At 30.8% G+C, this 19,492-nt stretch overlaps 3 protein-coding genes across 8 annotated transcripts in view; 1 reads left to right on the top strand and 2 right to left on the bottom strand.

The window, feature by feature from the left end:
• The window catches only part of LOC100740160 (protein FAM117B-like), an 11,774-nt gene extending 4,573 nt beyond the window's left edge, over nucleotides 1-7,201 (top strand). For both annotated transcript variants that reach the window (XM_003485842.4, XM_003485841.4), the window contains 2 exons: nucleotides 1,372-1,507; nucleotides 1,758-7,201. In XM_003485842.4, coding sequence (XP_003485890.1) covers nucleotides 1,372-1,507; nucleotides 1,758-1,938 — 317 coding nt within the window. In that variant the 3' untranslated portion in view covers nucleotides 1,939-7,201. The remainder of the gene's footprint in view (nucleotides 1-1,371; nucleotides 1,508-1,757) is intronic.
• Nucleotides 7,202-7,824: 623 nt separating this feature from the next.
• Nucleotides 7,825-12,008, bottom strand: LOC100740036 (sorting nexin-29). Of its 3 annotated transcripts, none has more exons than XM_012394379.3 (12): nucleotides 11,565-12,008; nucleotides 10,711-10,973; nucleotides 10,106-10,407; nucleotides 9,903-10,028; nucleotides 9,581-9,728; nucleotides 9,382-9,511; nucleotides 9,056-9,297; nucleotides 8,766-8,981; nucleotides 8,536-8,692; nucleotides 8,326-8,466; nucleotides 8,075-8,214; nucleotides 7,825-7,949 (listed from the first exon to the last, which is right to left on the bottom strand). In XM_012394379.3, the coding sequence occupies exons 1-12, from the start codon at nucleotides 11,565-11,567 to the stop codon at nucleotides 7,865-7,867; spliced, it is 1,953 nt and encodes a 650-aa protein (XP_012249802.1). In that variant the 5' UTR covers nucleotides 11,568-12,008; the 3' UTR covers nucleotides 7,825-7,864. The 3 variants fall into 3 exon arrangements, with proteins under 3 accessions (XP_012249802.1, XP_003485888.1, XP_033180832.1); XM_003485840.4 differs by having other exon boundaries at nucleotides 9,581-9,830; nucleotides 11,565-12,006; XM_033324941.1 differs by lacking the exon at nucleotides 11,565-12,008 and adding an exon at nucleotides 11,282-11,410 and having other exon boundaries at nucleotides 9,581-9,830.
• An 821-nt stretch (nucleotides 12,009-12,829) lies between these two features.
• Nucleotides 12,830-19,492, bottom strand: part of LOC100750137 (pikachurin) — a 269,452-nt gene continuing 262,789 nt past the window's right edge. For all 3 annotated transcript variants that reach the window (XM_012394376.3, XM_012394377.3, XM_012394375.3), the window contains exon 15: nucleotides 12,830-18,216. In XM_012394376.3, the coding sequence (XP_012249799.1) occupies nucleotides 18,068-18,216 (149 nt within the window). In that variant the 3' untranslated portion in view covers nucleotides 12,830-18,067. The remainder of the gene's footprint in view (nucleotides 18,217-19,492) is intronic.

The following is a 19,492-nucleotide window of genomic DNA, read 5'->3' as shown; positions in this document are numbered from 1 at the left end:
ACAGTCTTTGTCCCAACTACGGGAAGATAGGAGAGACCTATTTTTCAACGAACGGCGTCTCCCACCAGCAACTTTCCCTCGAGGGCGGCTAGCATCTTTTTCTAACCACCGATATGGAGATTGACCAATTAGCAGCAACGCCAATTTTCCTCGCCTTCTGAACGAAGGCTATCCTCGACGAATCCGGTGATCTCGTATCCTTAGACACACCCCATCATAGTTTTCCTCCGCAGCATCATCGCGACGGAAAGTCATTTTCTCGTGAGGTCGTATCAGAGAGTTACTTAGTGTCTGTACGCTCGGTGGATATTCCACGTTTTAACAAAGAGTCCGACTTAGATATTGTGAGCATGTTCATCCATCATCCCGTTGACCGCGGATCCGTTATTGAACCTAGGATCATTGACATTAGTTTCTCGAGTATCCAATTGCCACGGTTACTTGTCTAATTCTATAATAATCGTATTTGCACTAGTCAATGTTTTCTCTATTGCATAACGACAATGTGTAATCCGAACGAAGATTCGTTTCACGCCCCTAACTCTAATTCTAATGTAAACCCGACATATACATATACCTATATATGTACACAATATTTTAAGTCTGAAGTATATGCATGAGTTATATATATTTTATAGAATGCCAAAATCAGTTACCATTAATATTACACCTGGAATTATTTTCTGATTTTACACAATTAATTAATGTTTTGTACTGATCAAAAATTTGATGTGTTTTCATAGAATAATAATGCCAAATTAAATGTTCACAATACATTATGACATTATATGGTAAACGAATCTATCTTTAATAAAATGTATTTCTTATTATTGCATTGATGCTTGCATGTAGTATTTTGTTTTATATAGGATTATATATATTTTTTTTAATCAATATTTTTCTTAACTGTTCTTGTTTAAAAATAATTATTAAAGCACTATGATATCATTTGAAGTATGTTATTGCATGATAATTGGTCATATATGTAATTTTTAGATTTATTACGTTATGTATTAATTTTGTAGCGATTATGTTTAATACATAATTTCCACACAGAGACTATTGTATCTTAAATCTTAACATTATATATACACAAGTATCATATAAAATATCTATACAACTTTCGCAAATCTATCCAGATATGTTACTGTTAATAAAGTGGAATGAAGTTTAGTTTTAGTGTACAAAGTTATTACACGTTTATATTATTTTTTATTTTTTATATGAATGAGTTTATAAATACATGAATTATATAATTTAGTTATTAAGAGCATGGATTAAAGATATTTACTTTTCAATTGATATATACAATGTTGTTTGCTTACTGTTTTTATATGGTTATTAATTCTGATGTTCTAATTTATCTTTAAGGTGGAAGTCGTGGCTCAACCCCCGAACAAGATAGAGAAGGGCGCCTTGGCACCTCTCCTCACATTAATAGGTTCCTTGCAAGAGAACCACCTGATGGCTGTGAGAAAGTCAATCTCAAATTTGTAGAGGATGCCAGGTAATTGTCATGCACGTTTTTTTTTTTAAATTAGGATAATTTATAGAAAATCTATTATGATAATTAATTTGTAACTCCTATCAGATTTTATGTCTTACATCAAATTAAATATGTATAATATTCGTATTGTCCGTAAAAATAACTTAAGTTCACTAAGGTTGAAGTTTAGTTAGTTGAAATTTACATCCCTTCTCTATTTAAGGATATTAACATATTAGCATTATTGAAACAATTATATTTGTATGTATAGGCGACCCATGATAGACTTGAGCAAACTAGACTATTGCCCAAAGCCGTGTGTAGCATTCCAGTTAAAACCTAGCTTGGGATCAGCGTTCCTGCCATTACAACAGCCAGCCAGTCCAACAATGGTTGCCAGTGCATCACCCTCTTCGCATACAACACCAACTACACCTCCTCCAAACCCATAGTCCTGCTCTTTACCTTACAGAATAATGTTCACAAACCCAATTGGTATATATATATTTTTTTTGAATGACCTCATGGGTAGAAAGTGGTTTACTTTGATATGAAAGCATATACCAACAAAGAAAAGTTACCGAAAACGCAGCCTGTTTTCAGTGCGACCCAACGTTCGGGCATCGTGAATGTGTAATTAAAAAGTTATAATTGCATTGATACAAAATATTGAAAGCATCTGAGCTCCGTTAATGTTTCAAACCATAATAAATACGAGGAACAATAATTTGTGATAACTAAAAAAACGACATTTAGGAATGAACATTGTGTTCTACAGGGAGAAAGACTAATAAAAATTGTGTATTCTAAATTTAGTGCTAAAATGTGCTAAACAACTTTAGTTTTGTATACAGGGATAAATATTCAAATGTCAGAGTATTAAATTTGATTGTTGGAAAAAGCAAAATTATACAGATACAAAATGGGTACATATGCCTGGATATGTACATCGGTACCCCTTTATAAATTTTTCATTAGATCTTTCACTTAAATTATTCGATTGCATACTGGAACGAAACACTTGTTACAATTTTGTATTGTTTTGTATTATTACTTATATGCTGAAAATATTGAAATTATTATTATCTGAGGAGCTCGAAAATAGTGTGTCCCTATGGTACATTATTTTTTAGAATTATATTCTCTTAGAATTATTCACGTACATTCTTTACTCCTTTTTTTTAAGGTCGCGTATGTAAGATAAAGGCGTAAGTCAATTGTCATGATAGTTTATTTTGTATTACGTGTACAAATGTGCACTTTTGCATAGCTTCTTTTTATAGTAATGTCTCTTAGATGATAAGTTTTTATTTTGAAAGTAAAACAAGCACTTTGTTCAAGTATAGTGTTCAGTGTCATAAAGCAACTTATGGAAGTTAAGTTAATTGCAAGAGTATATTCTGTTGTTTAATAACTAAATTACCATAGGGCTGCAAAATTTTTGGTTTAATTTGTGTTATGTTAGTTTACTATCTGAATATGTACAACCAATACAGCATGCAATGACAGGTTGACGGATGTATGATAGAATGAACCTAATGATATATAATGAGGAAAATATGGAAATATAATGAGTAAAAATATGGCGAATGATAAAATTAAACATTGATTAAAGTAACAAATAACGACATGTGCTTTAGCCAGTGTGGTATCAGATGTGCATACACCTGGCTCCCTAACTTGGCACAGTATGGGTGTGCGTGTAGGGTTTTGTATAAACGTGGATCATAGTAAAGAAATTTATAATCTGCGTTCTATACAAATAACAGTATGCATGTGTTGTAATATCAGAATCCTGATTAAGCCATCCACGAATAACGCTAAGGCTTATGGTATTATCGAAGTACGTATTGTATGAATATTATAAGTATTTGGAGTACTCTGAAATTTAATTATTTAAATTTGTAGTAGTATTTGTGTGTGTGTGTATACTTTAAATATATTTTTAATAATTAGCAGTTATTCGTTTCTCTATTAAATGTTTTTACAATAAGAATAATCAAAGGAATATCAAATATTGTTAAAAATATCTTTGTATAACAAACTATTCACTCTATATAAAGAAAAAATTTTGTAAGAGTTATTCGTGTGATGGCTTAACTTATTATTTAGTATATGCAGACATAGCCACTCAAGAAGTTCAATTTATTTTTTGCTTTCTAATACAGAACGTTTTGCAAACGATTTTATAGTTATGGTCTGAGGAATAAGGATCTTAATAAAATGTAAGATCAAGAGCAGGGAAGAACAGTTTTTTAAATACAATAGTAATATACTTTCTAATATTATATTGTATCTAGCTACAACAGTGAAAAATGTTAACACATAAAGTACCTGGCACACTGGTCTATGCTCTCTTTTATCCAGCTCACTAGAAAGTTCATGCCTTAGAATGCGTGGCAAAGTGTGCTAAATAGACAGGAAGGTTAATGAGAGAGTCAGGATATATACAAGATGCACTGGCTAGTTAACAAGTATACAATACAAAACTAATCTGCTATCTACTAGCTTAAGAAGATTTTCTTTTATTTATTTTCGCTATGGACCTAAATGACATCTATCCCATTGCTGTAAGAATACATGAATGTGAACGTTAAGTTTGCAGGCGCTCTAAAGAAAAGAGACAAAATTTATCAACCGCGTATTTCATCTGTTGGTATTTTCACTTAAACGGAGGAGAAGAAAAAATGTTTTAATATAAACACATTGTATTAATCATAGTGAATAAAAAGTTTCATACTTTTACTAATAAGCAGAAAAAGAAATTACTTTAGAGAGAAGCTAGCCTTATTATTTTTGACTACACTCATGAGGCTCCACTTTTTAACCTTCATGTACTTGCATAATGTGTTATCATTATTGTTAGCTTTTGTTGTCAATTTCATAAACAAAAGAATGTGTGTAAAGACTGCTAAACTAAAGATTACTTGTTATTTGGATATACCTAAATTTAAAGTTAAATAAAATTAGGCTCAAATTTCTCCGGTTACCTATGAAACAATATAGGTACTCTTTAATTCGTAAACTAAACGATCCTTATGTGACTACTGTTCGGTACATTCTCTTTACATATCTAAATCTGAGCAGGCTTCAGAATGGCAAAATGATTATGTCAATTACGAATTTATTTATCCCTAGGACTGCCCAGGACGTATCGTTGTAGTATTTCGTACAATAAAAAAGAACACAGAGATTGTTAAACATGATTGTAATTTGTAAGATGCTCAGAATTGTGTAAATTTTTTAACGCGTAAAACTTGTAAAAAGATATGTACTTCGAGAATTTTATATATTTGGTAAAGTTAAATGCAGCTTTTATTCATTGTTTTTTAAATAAATACGTAGAATATTATTTATCGTTTTTTATTGAAAGCAAAGAAATATGAAACCTTCTTTATGTAATGTTTTCTTGTAAGAGTATATTTTCGTACGTACAACTTTATAAATGTTTACGAGATTATTTAGAAAATTGTTATAAATTTTATATTTTAAAAGATTAAATTATTTTACGCTTTAAAATGTATAATTTTTTTTTATAAAGATTCGTTATAAACATAGCTTCTTTTTAAGCTCAGTTACACAATGTTTCTTAGCGAATGGAGTTATAAAATAAAGTTATATATTGTGTAAAGAGTATCTTACAGTGCAAGGCTATAAACATCTTATTAGTAGTTCACAACGGTACATCGAAAATTAATAATTTATACATAAGGATTTATCCACCTTCTAGTCTGTCCTAGGGCTAAATCAAAATTAGTCAGCGAAGAGAGCTAGTGAATGTAAATAATAATTTAAAGCCGTTTACGATGAAATCTTTGTACGGAACGTAGTGACTAAGGCCAACGAATTCTATACTTTTCGTGCGTCTCGCGAAAGTTCGTTGAACGAAAAAAACTTGTGGAACAATGCGAACTTTAAAAAAATATGTGTATAAAAGAAATTACCATAATACGAGCTGTCCATAGTCAACAGAGATTAGACTCCTTTTCCGAACGGCACAATGCAATTGTCAAAATCATAGTAAATATTAATTTTATATATTATATATATATATTTTTTAATTTTACATTTTTTTTATTATATTTCGAGAATTTCGAATTTATTAATTTTATTTGAAATTTTATGCGTTTCAACATCTTGTTTTCTATTAAACACACATGCAACACACATATTATACATTTTATTATCTTTCTGTTCTTTATTTGCTTGAAATGTCATTTATCTCGGCAATATATTCTCTAATTTAAACGATAGATAGTCACACGCATCTCTATGAATCGTAAATTTAATGAGTATTGTTAATCATTTTTCAAATAAGTACCACGTATCAGTATTGTAAAGTATGTTAATTTCTCGTGATCGAGATTTATTTTTTCTTTAATCTTGATAAACCTTCATGAAACGTTATATGTATAAATAAACTTATATTTTCTATGGAATAAAATACTCTTTAAGAGATAAGTTATTATACACTGTATTTTTCGTGCAGTATCAAATTTCAAAATATAAAAGCAAATTAAAGTATAAGATTTAGTACATAAAAAATATATATTACCTTATTTTTGAGTATTTTATCATAATAATGCATTATTTATATTTGATATTAAAAGTTTTAATGTTATAATATGTTTACGAATACTTTAATTGCTTTCAACAGTAATCTTTGTTTTTTCCTTTCTTTTTTTATATTTCTGTTAAAGAATTGTATTTGTCCATTAAATTTAAGTATCGAATTTATATTCTTATCGAAACGTTAAGAACTTATTTAACGAATATATTCGATTATTTTTTCTCTCCCTATTGCAGGTCAGAATATTATTATATTATATGATATCGACTTGAAATGAATGTGTCTGTTTTGTAATCGATTTTATAAGTAATGTAATCATGTACCATTATGTTACGAAACTTACTATGATTATGATGCTATGATTGCGATGCGCTATAAATATAGATTCCATAGATTCGTTTGAAGCGTATGTAATTGCAATTAATACATTGACTGCCATACAACAATGTCTTACTTTTCGATACATTTCGTATCGAATTAAATGTAAGCGGCTTCGATCTGTAAAGCAGCAAATGTCGATTTATCGAGATTTGTCATTTATATTGTTGCTTGCTCGAGCTACAATATAAAGTTCTTGTCGCAATGTCATCGAATGTATTATAATATATAACAATAATATACAGGTGTATCGTTGGTTCCTTTGTAACGAAAAAATACATTATGGTTCCACAATCGGCAGTCAAGGTATTAATGATGATTATATTAATGACTCGATAAACTTTGCTATTACAAGAAACTTTTATATCTCAATATGGAAAGGTAAAAAATAATTGACTGTCTGTGTCGCTCAGTATAAATACTAATTCACATTACGATTCAAATTTCATTGTTATAACGTGTATTTATTATTTGATAAGAATCACGTTCGAGAGACAAAAATTTACGCCCGAATAGGTTCTTCGATGATTGGTTCGTTGTAAAAATTCTCTTATCTTACCTCTCCATAGTGAGACTCCTATGCAACTTGTTAAACCTGTGAATCTTATATGCGATTAGTTGTATTATTTACCAGCATAATACTGTATGTACTTGTTCCAATAACAATATGCACTTTTATTTTTATCATAAAATATAAATGGAAAAAGTGTACCTTTTTATATTACTGTTAAGGCGCCTTACATGAATAAAATTTTTAGAAAACGAGATTAAACACGCTATTACATAATTTAATTATAAGAACAACGTATAATACTTTATTTTCCGTATTCTGTGCATTGTCCTAGCTCTTTGATCTAAATTTGTTTGTTAATTCATCAAATACTATCTTTTATATACATTTTAATGATCATATTTCTTTTTATCGTATAACATGTTTCAAATATTTTTTAATACGTTTATTAATTTTTAATTTTTAAAATTTTATTTATTCTAAAATATAAGATATATAACAAATTTTGTATAATATATAAGAAATATATTTTTTTATATGATTCAAAGATTAAAAGTAGGATTAGAATTTCTCTTGAAATATGAATTAGAGTTTCAAACAATATTGCATATAAATTAGTGTAAAAAAATAATACATACTTTTGTGTAGAAAAAAATTAGTTTTTAATTAATTTTACTACATATTACTTTTATACATACATTGTCTATAAACAGCATATGTGTGAATGTATATTAATTATAATTGTATACATACAGACATATGCTCATATCTTCAATTGTCAACAATATATATATATACATATATATATATATATATATATATATATATATATATACATATATAGAGCAACATAAGTATTTTATATATTAAATTAAAAAGGCTTCATGTATGTACAAATTGTCTATAAAAACGTTAATAATTATAAACCCATGTATTGAGGGGAAGAAGAAAACGTGTTTCTTGTAGAGTTATTTTTCCTCGAATCCTCAGTATTAGGGTTATCACTAAAAAAGGTAATATTTAATAAGATCAGGAAATTGAAAATACTTTTTTATAGATTTTTGAAATTTTAGAATCGCTTGTCTATCATATTATATTAATATTAAATTAGTATTGTGAGATAAATTACCCAAAGAAAGGCATTAGGGATATAAGCGTTTGTCTACTTGGTCTAGAAGCAAATGCTGGAGAGCATTGCGCCAATCTTCCAACAATTCGTCTTAACCATTGTTGCAATTTTTGTCGTCGTTCTTCTACAAATTTAGCATCCTAGATAAAAATGAATAAAAATGAACTTCGGATATTTCCTGTAATATTGTATACTATTTTTTCGTAAGATATTTTCTATAGTATATTCTTTAGTATATTTCTGTAATGTACCTTATTTCCTATTGTCTTCTTTGGCGGGAATTCAAAAGTAGTAACAATTGCATCATGTTTTTTTAATTCTCTATAAAGTGCATGAAATTGCGCATATCGTCTATATATATTCCATTCGGTATCCCTAATACGTACGTATATCTGTAATAATTAATAAACTTAGATATATTTAACAATAATTTTATTGTAATTTATATCTATTTTACATACCTGATAAACATGATGTATATCAGAAGACTGTCCAGTAAGGAACGCAGATGGAATCCATATATGTATGAGACATGGTGGTTCTAATGGTAAGTCGTCTTCATTTATAGGGCCACGAAGGCACTCTAATTCAGCTTGTAACAACTTAACTAATCTCTCCCTGGAAATTTCCCGAAAATTAATATAAAATATAGGTATTGTTACTGTTAAATATAGATATGTAATAATTTTACCTGTCATTTAATTGTAAAGTTAATCTAGCATTAAATTCCATTAATTCCGCATGCATGTCTGCAACTTGAATTAATTTTTCTTCATATTGTTGAGCTTCATAATGATAATCTAATGATGGATCTTCTTCGGAAACTGTAGTAGAATCCGAATCTCTTCTCAACATTTGTACTGCCGTTACATATTTACGTAATTGTTGTCTTAATAATTCATTTTCTCTATTAAATCATAATTATATTAAAGTATAAGTTATTTCTATGCCTTATAAGGTGTATTATATTGCGAATTTTACCTATTTAATGCTTGTATTTGTAATTCGTGTCTTTCAAGATAATTTTGATGTTGTCTTTGTAAACGAGCAAGCTGTAATCTACTAGTCATAGCGTCTTCTTTAGCTTGCTCTAACATTTCAGTCATAGCTAATAGTCTTACTCGTAACACTTCAATATCTGCACTATCAGCATCTGTATGAATATCTAAATCTGCAAATGGTTCCGTAGCTTCTACTGCAGGTTCTGCTACTTCAGATGAATCCTAAATAACAAGAAAATATAAAATGGATGAAAAAAATTAAATTAAAAGATATAAAAATATGGAAGAGATGCATTTTATACATACGTCTAAGTAGCTTGGTAATGCTATCAACATGTCATCTAACGTTTGATCTAAAGGAGATACAGGAACTAGCCCACCCATACTTCCGGAATTTGTAACTGGTGTTAATACTTTTTCTTCTTCAAAGGTTTCACTAAAAATATTCAAAAATTTTATTATTTAATATGTCAATATTAAAATGTGAAATAGCAGATGCATTTACCTGTTTTCCCAGTCAGAAATTTCTTTATTGACTATTGTAGTAACATTATGTGTTTCTGGTTGAGATTGTGAAATTGTCGAACTAGGTGATGTAGAAGCTTTTGTTGATATTACTGTAGGAGAATTGAGACAAGTTGGAGGTGCACTAACTGAAATGGAAGCTTCTGTATTTTCTTGTTCATCATTTTCGTTATCGAAAGAAATTATATGGGTTGGCACTTTTTTCCTTTGTCTCTGTTTTGAAGTAGGTCCTAATCGCGATATTAATTATATTCGTATAAAATTATATGTAATCTTATGCACTTGAAATGAAAAGCAATTACCTGGTATAGTAGATGATATAATGGGTTCAGATAATGAAATCTTTTGTTTTTCCATTTCTTTGCTTTTTGAATTATTATCTAATTCTTCATTATCTATCCTAATTGCAAATAAGATACTACCAAGTCCTAATAGTTAAAATGATATTTAATTATCTTATATAAATAAGTTGATATGATACAAAATTGAATGAATGTTATTATACCTGCTGCTACATCTGGTAATATAGCACTTCGTTCCTGGTCAAGTAAAAATGCCCAGTCTTCATAAAACGAAGATAGTATCGTGGGGTCAAGTATAGCATGTAAATGACGCTCTAAAGAACGTTCATTTAAAACAGCTCTGAGCCATGCTCTACCCCTACCATAATCAGTGTGAACTTTTTTTAATACACTAAAACGTTCTTGTTCATGCCATGTTAATTGTTCCTTTATACATGGCCAAAAAGCCATATCTGATGTACTACATGATTTTGTATTACCACCAGATACTATGTCTGAGACATGCCTATAAAGATATAAATAACATAAATTAATGTAATAGAATATATCTTTAGTTATTACTCATCACATAGCATTATCTTATAAACATACATCCGTGTAGTCATATTTGAGATGATAAGAAGTACAAAAAAGGAAAAGTAGATGCCTATATGCATAATATCAATATATATCAATCTTATCTTAAACAGACAAGGTAAACAAATGTCATTGTTTCTGTAGAAGTTTCCATAATATATATCTTATAAGAAATACTGATGAAATAAATGGCATTTTAATTTATATATGCAAGTATTATTTAGTTTATTACCTTAAAGCTGAATTAATTTTTTCAATGCATTTTGTACGTAATCCATGACTAAAAATTGATTCAAATATGTGACATAGCTGTGTAACACATATATCAGATTCAGTTGCTAATTCAGTACGCCCACCAAATCTAACATGACACTTTTTTGCAGCAGCTAATAAATTTTCCAATAGTTTCTGTCTCTCTGTTGCATGGTCATAACTTTGATTAGAATCAATTACATTATGTGTGCTTGGCACTATCGCTGACATTATACGTAAAGCCTAGAACATATAAGCCCAAGATATATGAAACACAGATATAAAACATAATCACATGCATTATTCTTTATTTAAAACCTAATGCTACATGAAATTATGTAAGAAATTTATATACTATCGTAAAAAAACATAAAAGAAAAACATAGAAATTTTTGTTCATTAATACATTTCCTAAATTTTTAAAGTTTTTGCAAAGTTAAAATACAATAACTAAAGTATTTCTTGATATTTTTGTCCTTGTATCAGATACATGATGATAACATGAATTACGTATTATATAAATTAAAGGAATACATTTTTAGGACAATTACACTTTTTATATGTATAACTCATTTTTCATTTAAATACACGCATTCATTTAAATATACTGTTTAAGTAGAATATGCCACAGATATAAGCGCAATTTCTATTGTTCATTCCAGTACATAAAAGAAAGTTTACAGGTGTTTTCAACAAGTAGTACAATGTTTAATCGTTAATTATGTTAATTGGAAGCATGTGTCGTATCACGAGATGCTTATTAATTTGTGAAAACAATGTTGACAGTATATAATTCAACGATAATTCGATGATGTATAAAAAATAAATACATACCATGAGTATCAATCACTGAAGATCACGTTAATTTCCTTTCAAATTGTAATTCGTTATTAAAAAGAGTTGTACAAAAAGTGTACATAAATATACAATCACTTCTAGGAATTATTATATACAGGACTTGCCAAAGAGTACTACGACGTAACTATCTCATGACGATAAGCAGAAGATTTAATTTTTCTAGTGAGTAATATATAAATTTATGTGGCAGGAAAACTGTAGGGGCGGAAACAGTCCCCTCATCTTTGCTCTTTTTCCTTGAACACAGATGTGTCATGTGAATTAGGTGGTATATATAAAATAGGCATAGAAAAAGTGACTCCGTTTGTCGAGCATTTTAGTATAGTACGTTGATCTCCTATACCCTAAGTATAGTAGTTCTATAGTATTCTTATCAGTTATGATCTTGACATATTTAAGAATCTATCTTATCTATTTAAGAATCTGCTTCTATTGTTTACACAATGATCGTTATAGTAACTACAATTTCGTAGTTGTAATGTTTAAAAGTATATAAAATGTCACTAATTTGTTCGACATAAAACTATAGTAGCAAATATAACGATTATTTAGTGTCCAGTATCTTGGCAATAATGAATATTATTTTAAATTGATGAGTATAGAGATTGTCTTCTTTTTAACTTGGTAGCACTGATTTCTTTATGTATACCATAGTATATATTTTAGATATGTACGAGCATTACTATTTTAGATATAAGTCATGGTCAAAATAAGTCCGATACGTAATTGATAGGATTCTCGTCTCGATGTAAATATAATCTATGGATGATTGTAAATATAACTTGGTCAACTCTTTACAGAGTTTGTGCGATTTATAAGATGTTAGTTATGCGGTCATAGTAAGAGGTACTAAACAAGTGTATAAATAATAATGAAACAATTACAGCGCAGTAGAATGTATAATAATACATATCATATATTGTCAGAACAATTTAGATAAGAACGTTTATAGATAATTCCAAAATTCATAATCTTTGAAATTGAATTCGCGGCTATTTTAGCGCGCTTAGATTCTGCGCAGTGTGAATTAAGGAAGGCGCTAAATTTAACATTAATTAAAAAGAATTTTAAATACATGTTGCACATATAAGTAAAAAATTCATAATTATGTACTTTATTAATTGTTAACATTTAAGAAGAAAGAGATCAGTATAAAATCAAGCAAATATTTAAATAATTACGTTTGACATTTTATATTTTAAGGAAAGGAGAAGGATTTTAAGAGGGAAATAAATCTCTGATTTATAAAATCTCTTTTTTATTGATGCTTCGACAACATGGGCTGAGACACACACATTTGCTCATATGAATTTATACCACTGCGTGTTCCAACATATACATACACAATTCGTTAAATTATTGCATCGCGCTGCACTAGATGTAATAAGTAAATTAACTTAGAATCGTGTGTTTCATATTGTTTGATTATTATTTAAGAAAATGTTAATTGTATAGAAGACGGTCCGATAATTTAAGTTGATAAGTTAAGCGATAATTTGCAAATTTTTGATAAAACTATCGCATTTTTATTTATATCTTATCTTAATAAAAAAATATTATTTTTATACCAAAGAAAAAGAAATGTTTTCATAATAAAGGCAATAATTTAGCTTTTTATGACAAAATCTATTTTAGAGGAAATTCGTCTGTTTTTTAGTAGACAAATTTAAACAATATGAATCATTATAAGTTAACCATAAAAGATATGTTTTGGCGATAATTTGTACGATTCAGTAATAAGACAAAGCAACAATTTTTTCTTGAGAAAATACAACGATGGAAAAAGGTCGTAATAAACCTAAGTATACAAGAGTTACGATAGCACGATTCTAATGAAGTGTTCCTCTGTGCATAATTGCGTGATACCTTCAGATTCGATAAGCTCCTTCGCACCATTTATCATCATTGAACTTGATCTACACGAATAGTAATTTTATCCAAAGTGAGAGAGCGAGAGAATTGTTTCGTTTTTTTTTTTAATTTTCGATATCAAACTTCTCGTTTGTGATGTGTGCTCGTTTTTTTCTTCTTTTTCTTTTTTGTCTTTCTTTTATATTGTTTTGTCTCTTTTTTTTGCAGCATCGAAATATGAAAAATTCATTTTCGACCATTCTATATGCATACATACATGCATACACACACTTACATATATGTATATACATATATATTTGAGGAGATCCACATGGGTCGCAAGAATAGGTTGACAGGATAGACTCTTCTAATAGACTTTGCAGACGGACATAATAGAAATATTTAATATATAGCATCATATATTAATATAATATTTAGTAATAATATAATATCTATTATATATTAATATGTATGATATTTTTTTGTTTGTTTTTAATAATAGCGTCCTTTCTCTTCTCGCTTTGTCTGAGGTGTGATATCCAGCGATTTTCTAATTTTCCTTACATTCAAATTCAGTACACGATGTAAGTACGATTTCGCTTCAGCCTTATTCGGATACTAATCCTCATTGAATTTATCAGGCATTTTGTACGACCTGTTGACTTATACAACCATCGTCTGGTCGTTTCACAACGTATGCGTATTCTACCATAGAAACAAATATACACGATTTCTTCCGAAATGCTTCTAATCGAAGATAAAAATGAACGATTTTCATGTCCGATCTTAAATAAAAAGTACCTAAAGTTTACGTAATAAATTCTTACGATCAGTTTATGCATTTCTTCGATAAATTAAACGTGGGGTAGATGTTGTATGAAGGAGAAGCAGTGAATATCATAAGAAAGCATGTTTACTTCTTCTTTGATTCTTCAGAAGGATTAACGAGAATCGAAGAATTCATAGGATCGAAAGACAATGATTCATAATTTCGGTAAAGTCATTTAAGAAATTTACTAACGTTGAATATATAAATATTTCGGAGAAAACACCATTCACATAAACTTTTCTGTTTCTAGTCATCAGATTGTTTCACAAAAATCGGAACAATTTAATTTAAGATTAAACAGATTCTATTTTAAAGGTAAGTGGTAAATGCGATATATTCACTGAAAGTTTCGTTCGTTAGACACGAGTTTGGGATATCAAACGTCATGAAACAATTTGATATATCCACCCAACGTACAAGAAATAGAAACGTTTAATGTGCCACAATTTATTTAATCGATATAAGTAAAATGTTCCGAGAGATTTATTCGACGAACTAAGCGATTCCCTTAATCGTCCTAACAATGACATTTGTTAACCTAACAAAAATCAATGTTTGACGCGCACGATGCTCGCGAATGAGGAGATCTAAAATGATGATGATGATCGTCGATAAATAAAAGATATGCACGGCTACACGCTAATAACGAAAAATTGTCCAGGAACCTTGTTTCAAGCGCGAATACAGGAGAAAATTGAAACGCACGATATACAAATGAAACGCGTGGAACAAGTGAAATTTTTCTACGCGCGATGAAAAAGAAGCTTATTCAGTGTCGCGAGATTTTTGTACAAAAATGCTTCGCTGTTCCAGCGAAACTATCTCCACGAACAAAGTTTATACAAGCATATTACGAAGCTTGGAGAATCGTTCAGAGATTGATACACACACACACATTGACCTTGTTAAAAATTGTGCTGAGAAATGATAGGATGGAAGGGAATAAAGGAGGAAGGAAGGAAGGAAGGAAGGAAGGAAGGAGGCAAGAAAGGGCGTAGAAAGGAAATGAAGTAAAAGTATGTCTCCGAAAGATCGGAGTTTTAAAATATTTTCATCTCGTGCGTGACTTCACATCGCTAGACTTCACTCGCGAATAATCGTTTATTATTATAGTATTATACTTGCCTACGTAACTACCATTCATCTTTGATATTCTTTTTTCCCTATTCCACTTCTTCATTTATATAATTTCAAGAAAATAACATTCGTACAAAATTGACTACAGCCGATTGCTTTTACATGATGTGTACGAGTTCGATCGTTCGAAGTTTCCAAATCATTCCCGTGCAAAACGGAGAAATCAAAGTGTATATATCCATCTATCCCCCTAACCGTTGTTCATTATTATTCTTCTTCCGTACCCGCGTTCTCGTTAAGATATGACATGTATACGTATTGACCTGACCGATAGATTCCGACCGGTTCCTTTCTTTTAACCCATTCGACATTTTTACTCATTTATCGATATTTTCAAAGTATAGCTAGAAATCATTTTGTCGATATACGTACAGGTAGACCTCTAAGTGAAACGTTATTACGTGTTCACGAAGATAAAGTATAGCTTTGCGAACTATTACACAGTCTGTCAAGTCGATTTGCACGAATTCGCGTAAAACGAAGTTGCAATAAAGTTTTACTGCCTTTTTGGAACTACTATGTAGTATAACGGAACATTGAATCGGTTGATAGGAATGCCATACCAGGCTTTAGAACTTTGTTTCGTATAATCTGTAAAGTTACGTAACTATCGATGAAACAACTTTTTTTCCTGAGGTTTAGTGCCGGAAAGTGCTCGTCTCTTTCGATACGCATTTATTCCAATTTCTATTCCATTCGTGAAGTTATTCTTTTTTGAATTGTTTATGGTTCTACCCATATCGTAGTCCTCGGAATACTTTCGGCTTATTTCTTTTATCATTTTAACTCTATTGTTTCCTTTCAATTTACCACGTCGAAGGGGTTAACATGTATATCAGATCCGTTCGTTCAGGGTCGCTTGGAAAAGTCTTATTGAATTAAGAAAATATGCGGGGACATCTTCGTAATTAAGTCGCTACTTTTTTTATACAGATATTTAACCGGTAGAACGTGCAGCTCGGTGCTTCTTAAGTGGAAACGTCGAGGAGCGTACACGGCCAGCTACGGAAGTACCTTACGAAGCATTAGTGGTTCTTGTAAAACACGGACGCGCAGATCCTCTGCACGCACGATGCCGATCCTCTTCATCTCGCGTGCATGTCGAGCGGACGCAAAAGCAACGAGAACTTTGAAAAATTGCCGGTTATACATAGGGAAAATATTCGTACGTTCCAAAATTGCGATTCCGCTGTCATATTTATTTTTCAAAGAAATATTTCGAATGGATTAATATTCCATCCATCGATAGAATTTCAAATTTAAAATATTCATCTTAAATATGTAAGATCTTATTAATTTCGAGTAAATTAACGAAGCCTGAACAATGGCAGTATCATATTTTCATTTTTAAGAGGAAAAATAATTTCTCCATGTACAACGTTCGATTTTCCCGAGAAATTCTATTTGCTTTTGCATCGTTGTTAAAGGTGTTAATTGCTTTTGGTCCTTCTTGTACCTTTCGTAATTGATTTAACGTTCTGTTCTGAATCTAATCCTCCCTATCGAGTGTTCGAGGCGTGCTTGCTCGAACGAGAAACAAAATGATCGCTACATATCGGTTGTCGCGTGTCGTGCGGTCACCAAAGAAAAGATATCGTGAGAAATCTTAGACGATGATCTAAGAGGTGTGGCGTGAACTGGTTGGACGTATTTAAGGTGCCTCGAGGTGTTCGATTACTTGATTGATTGAAACTGACAATGCCTCGCAATTAAAAGATTTCACGTGACATCCGGTCGGAGAGCTTAATAAAAATTGACGCGAAGGGGTTATGCTTCTTGTTTTTCTCTTTCTCATCTTTTTCTACGTACTTTAATCTTATTAGGCCATAAAGCCGTCTTCGTGACGTGCTCTATCAAGTTCTTAATCCGGCCGGAGACAATCGTAGTTGTGACTAGACGCACATTCCTTACGTAACAACTTCCGTCCAAACGCGCGATAGGAACGACGATTCGCAGGAACTCATATCGGGGAGATTCGACAATGTTCTTTAACATCGTTCGACTCGCGTTTTGGATCCGTGTAGTTCGCGCGTGCAACGCAACGCATTCAAACGCAACACCATACTAAAGGTAGGACAAGTTAGAGTTTTTTTATTTATTTTCTTCCTTATCATCGAATATCGGAGGTTTCGATATCGTCTTGAGATCGAGTAACCCACGAGACACGAAGATGTGTGCAGACAGGAAGTTGTCACCGAACGGAAATATATCTTGAGGCGACTGACAGATTTCCAAATATCTTTCATTAATATTTACAGTAAGCTGTCTACTTTTTCGACGGTCTCACACGACGTAGTCTTTCTCTTTCTTTCTCTATTTTATTTTCTTTCTCTTTTCATGTGTATTTTATTTTTAGTTAGCCTTCTCTTTTTTTTTCTTTTTCTTTTTCTTTTCTGTTACCTTATTATTCTCTTCGGAAGAATTTCGTCGTTGATGAGTCTGTACAAAAATGATGAACCGTGTGATCGGTGTGTATAAATCGTTTTCCACGTCGAAACGTGGTTCAGCGTTCAAGGCGTCTCAAGGCGGCCGCGATTCACCTTAAACGCTGTTGCAACGACGTCGATCTCTGGCTTGGCCAGCGTTATTCATCGCATTTTCATATTCTAAGCGTTGGTCCACGCGGACCTAACCATCTAACGTCGGACGGCATGGATATCTTTCAGGGGATACACGAGTGTGTGTTGGTGGCTTGTCCTGGCGACGATAGCGCTACGGAGAAGTCTGAGTCGAGGACCAGGTCGCTGATGCAACCAACAATACCCTTCGTGTATTTTCCTCCCGTTGTCCTCACGATATCCGGTGCGCCACCTATCAAACATTCGCAGTTTTTATATTTTTATCATATTGTATTTTCAGTAACATTAGCGCATAAGAAAGTCAAGTAACTTTATTACCAATGACAAATTAACTGGAAGAAGTAGTCCACAAAAAATTATATTACTTTATTTCATTACATTTACGTTATATACTAATTAATTTTAAATTAATCGAAATAAATGGTTTATTTTATGTAATAAATTTCTCGAATCGAAAGAAAGACATGATTTTGTCATCCTCTCTTCGAATTCTCTTTTCTTTTGTAATTAATTAAAATAAGTTTTACAACTAATAAAAAGTAAAAGTAAATATAAGTAAAAAGTAAAGCGCCAATAAAATAGTGCAATAATTGGATGTTAAAGGTTTGTGAAAGTCAAGTTTTATGATACACACGAGCTATGAATTTTTCAAGTTTTGACACGAAGTTTCCATGCTCCGTTGTTAATGCGATGAAACATGGTAAACACGGTACATTCGACGAATTAAGATGCGCTCCCATAAATTTTCAGAGAGTGGAGCAATGTATCAAGCTGTTTCTTTACGAGTTCAACAGCTTAGCGGAAGTTACCGAGAATACATAACGCGCTCCCGAGGATGACCCACTTGGTAATTTCTGTAATAACTCAAAGACAGCTAAACTCGAATGTATAAGTCGCTTCTACTGGAACTTTTGAGTAGTTAATCTTCGATGCTTATGATTTTCACACGGAAATATGAGTCCGAACCACAAAATGCTTCTCCTCTAACTTTCCTCTACAATATTCTGCTGTTTTGCAATCGCAAAGCGTTTCACAACACGAGAAACCTCTTAACCTTTTAAATGAGATCGTTACATACTTTGAATCGAGACAACTGCAATAAAAGTGGATTTAGTTTTTAAGAATTAAAAACATAGAAGAATCTCATACTTTTTATACATATATTTAAAAAGGAATGGAAGCCTGAAAAGAATCTTCGTCACTTTAATTGTTTACAAAAATACGATATATCTTTTGCAAAATTTGTCGTTTATTCAAATTTTCAAAACGTAGAAATTTCAAATTCGAAAAAGTTATCGGTTCTAAATTAATCGAAAGAATTGTTTCATTGTTCAAATTTGTTAAGTCATCTTATCGAACTAACACGTTTAAAACACACACAACATCCAAAATATACATATAATATTCTTTGTAATATTTAATGGATAAAATAAATCTCTGTCTAAACTGTATCCCTTTAGTCAACATATTCATGAGAATATAATTTTAAACTTCTGTAGTAGGGGCAC

This window comes from Bombus impatiens, unplaced genomic scaffold (genome assembly GCF_000188095.3).
Source record: "Bombus impatiens unplaced genomic scaffold, BIMP_2.2 scf_0083, whole genome shotgun sequence".
Taxonomy (NCBI): Eukaryota; Metazoa; Arthropoda; class Insecta; order Hymenoptera; family Apidae; genus Bombus; species Bombus impatiens.
This window is presented reverse-complemented; position numbering and strand designations above follow the sequence as displayed.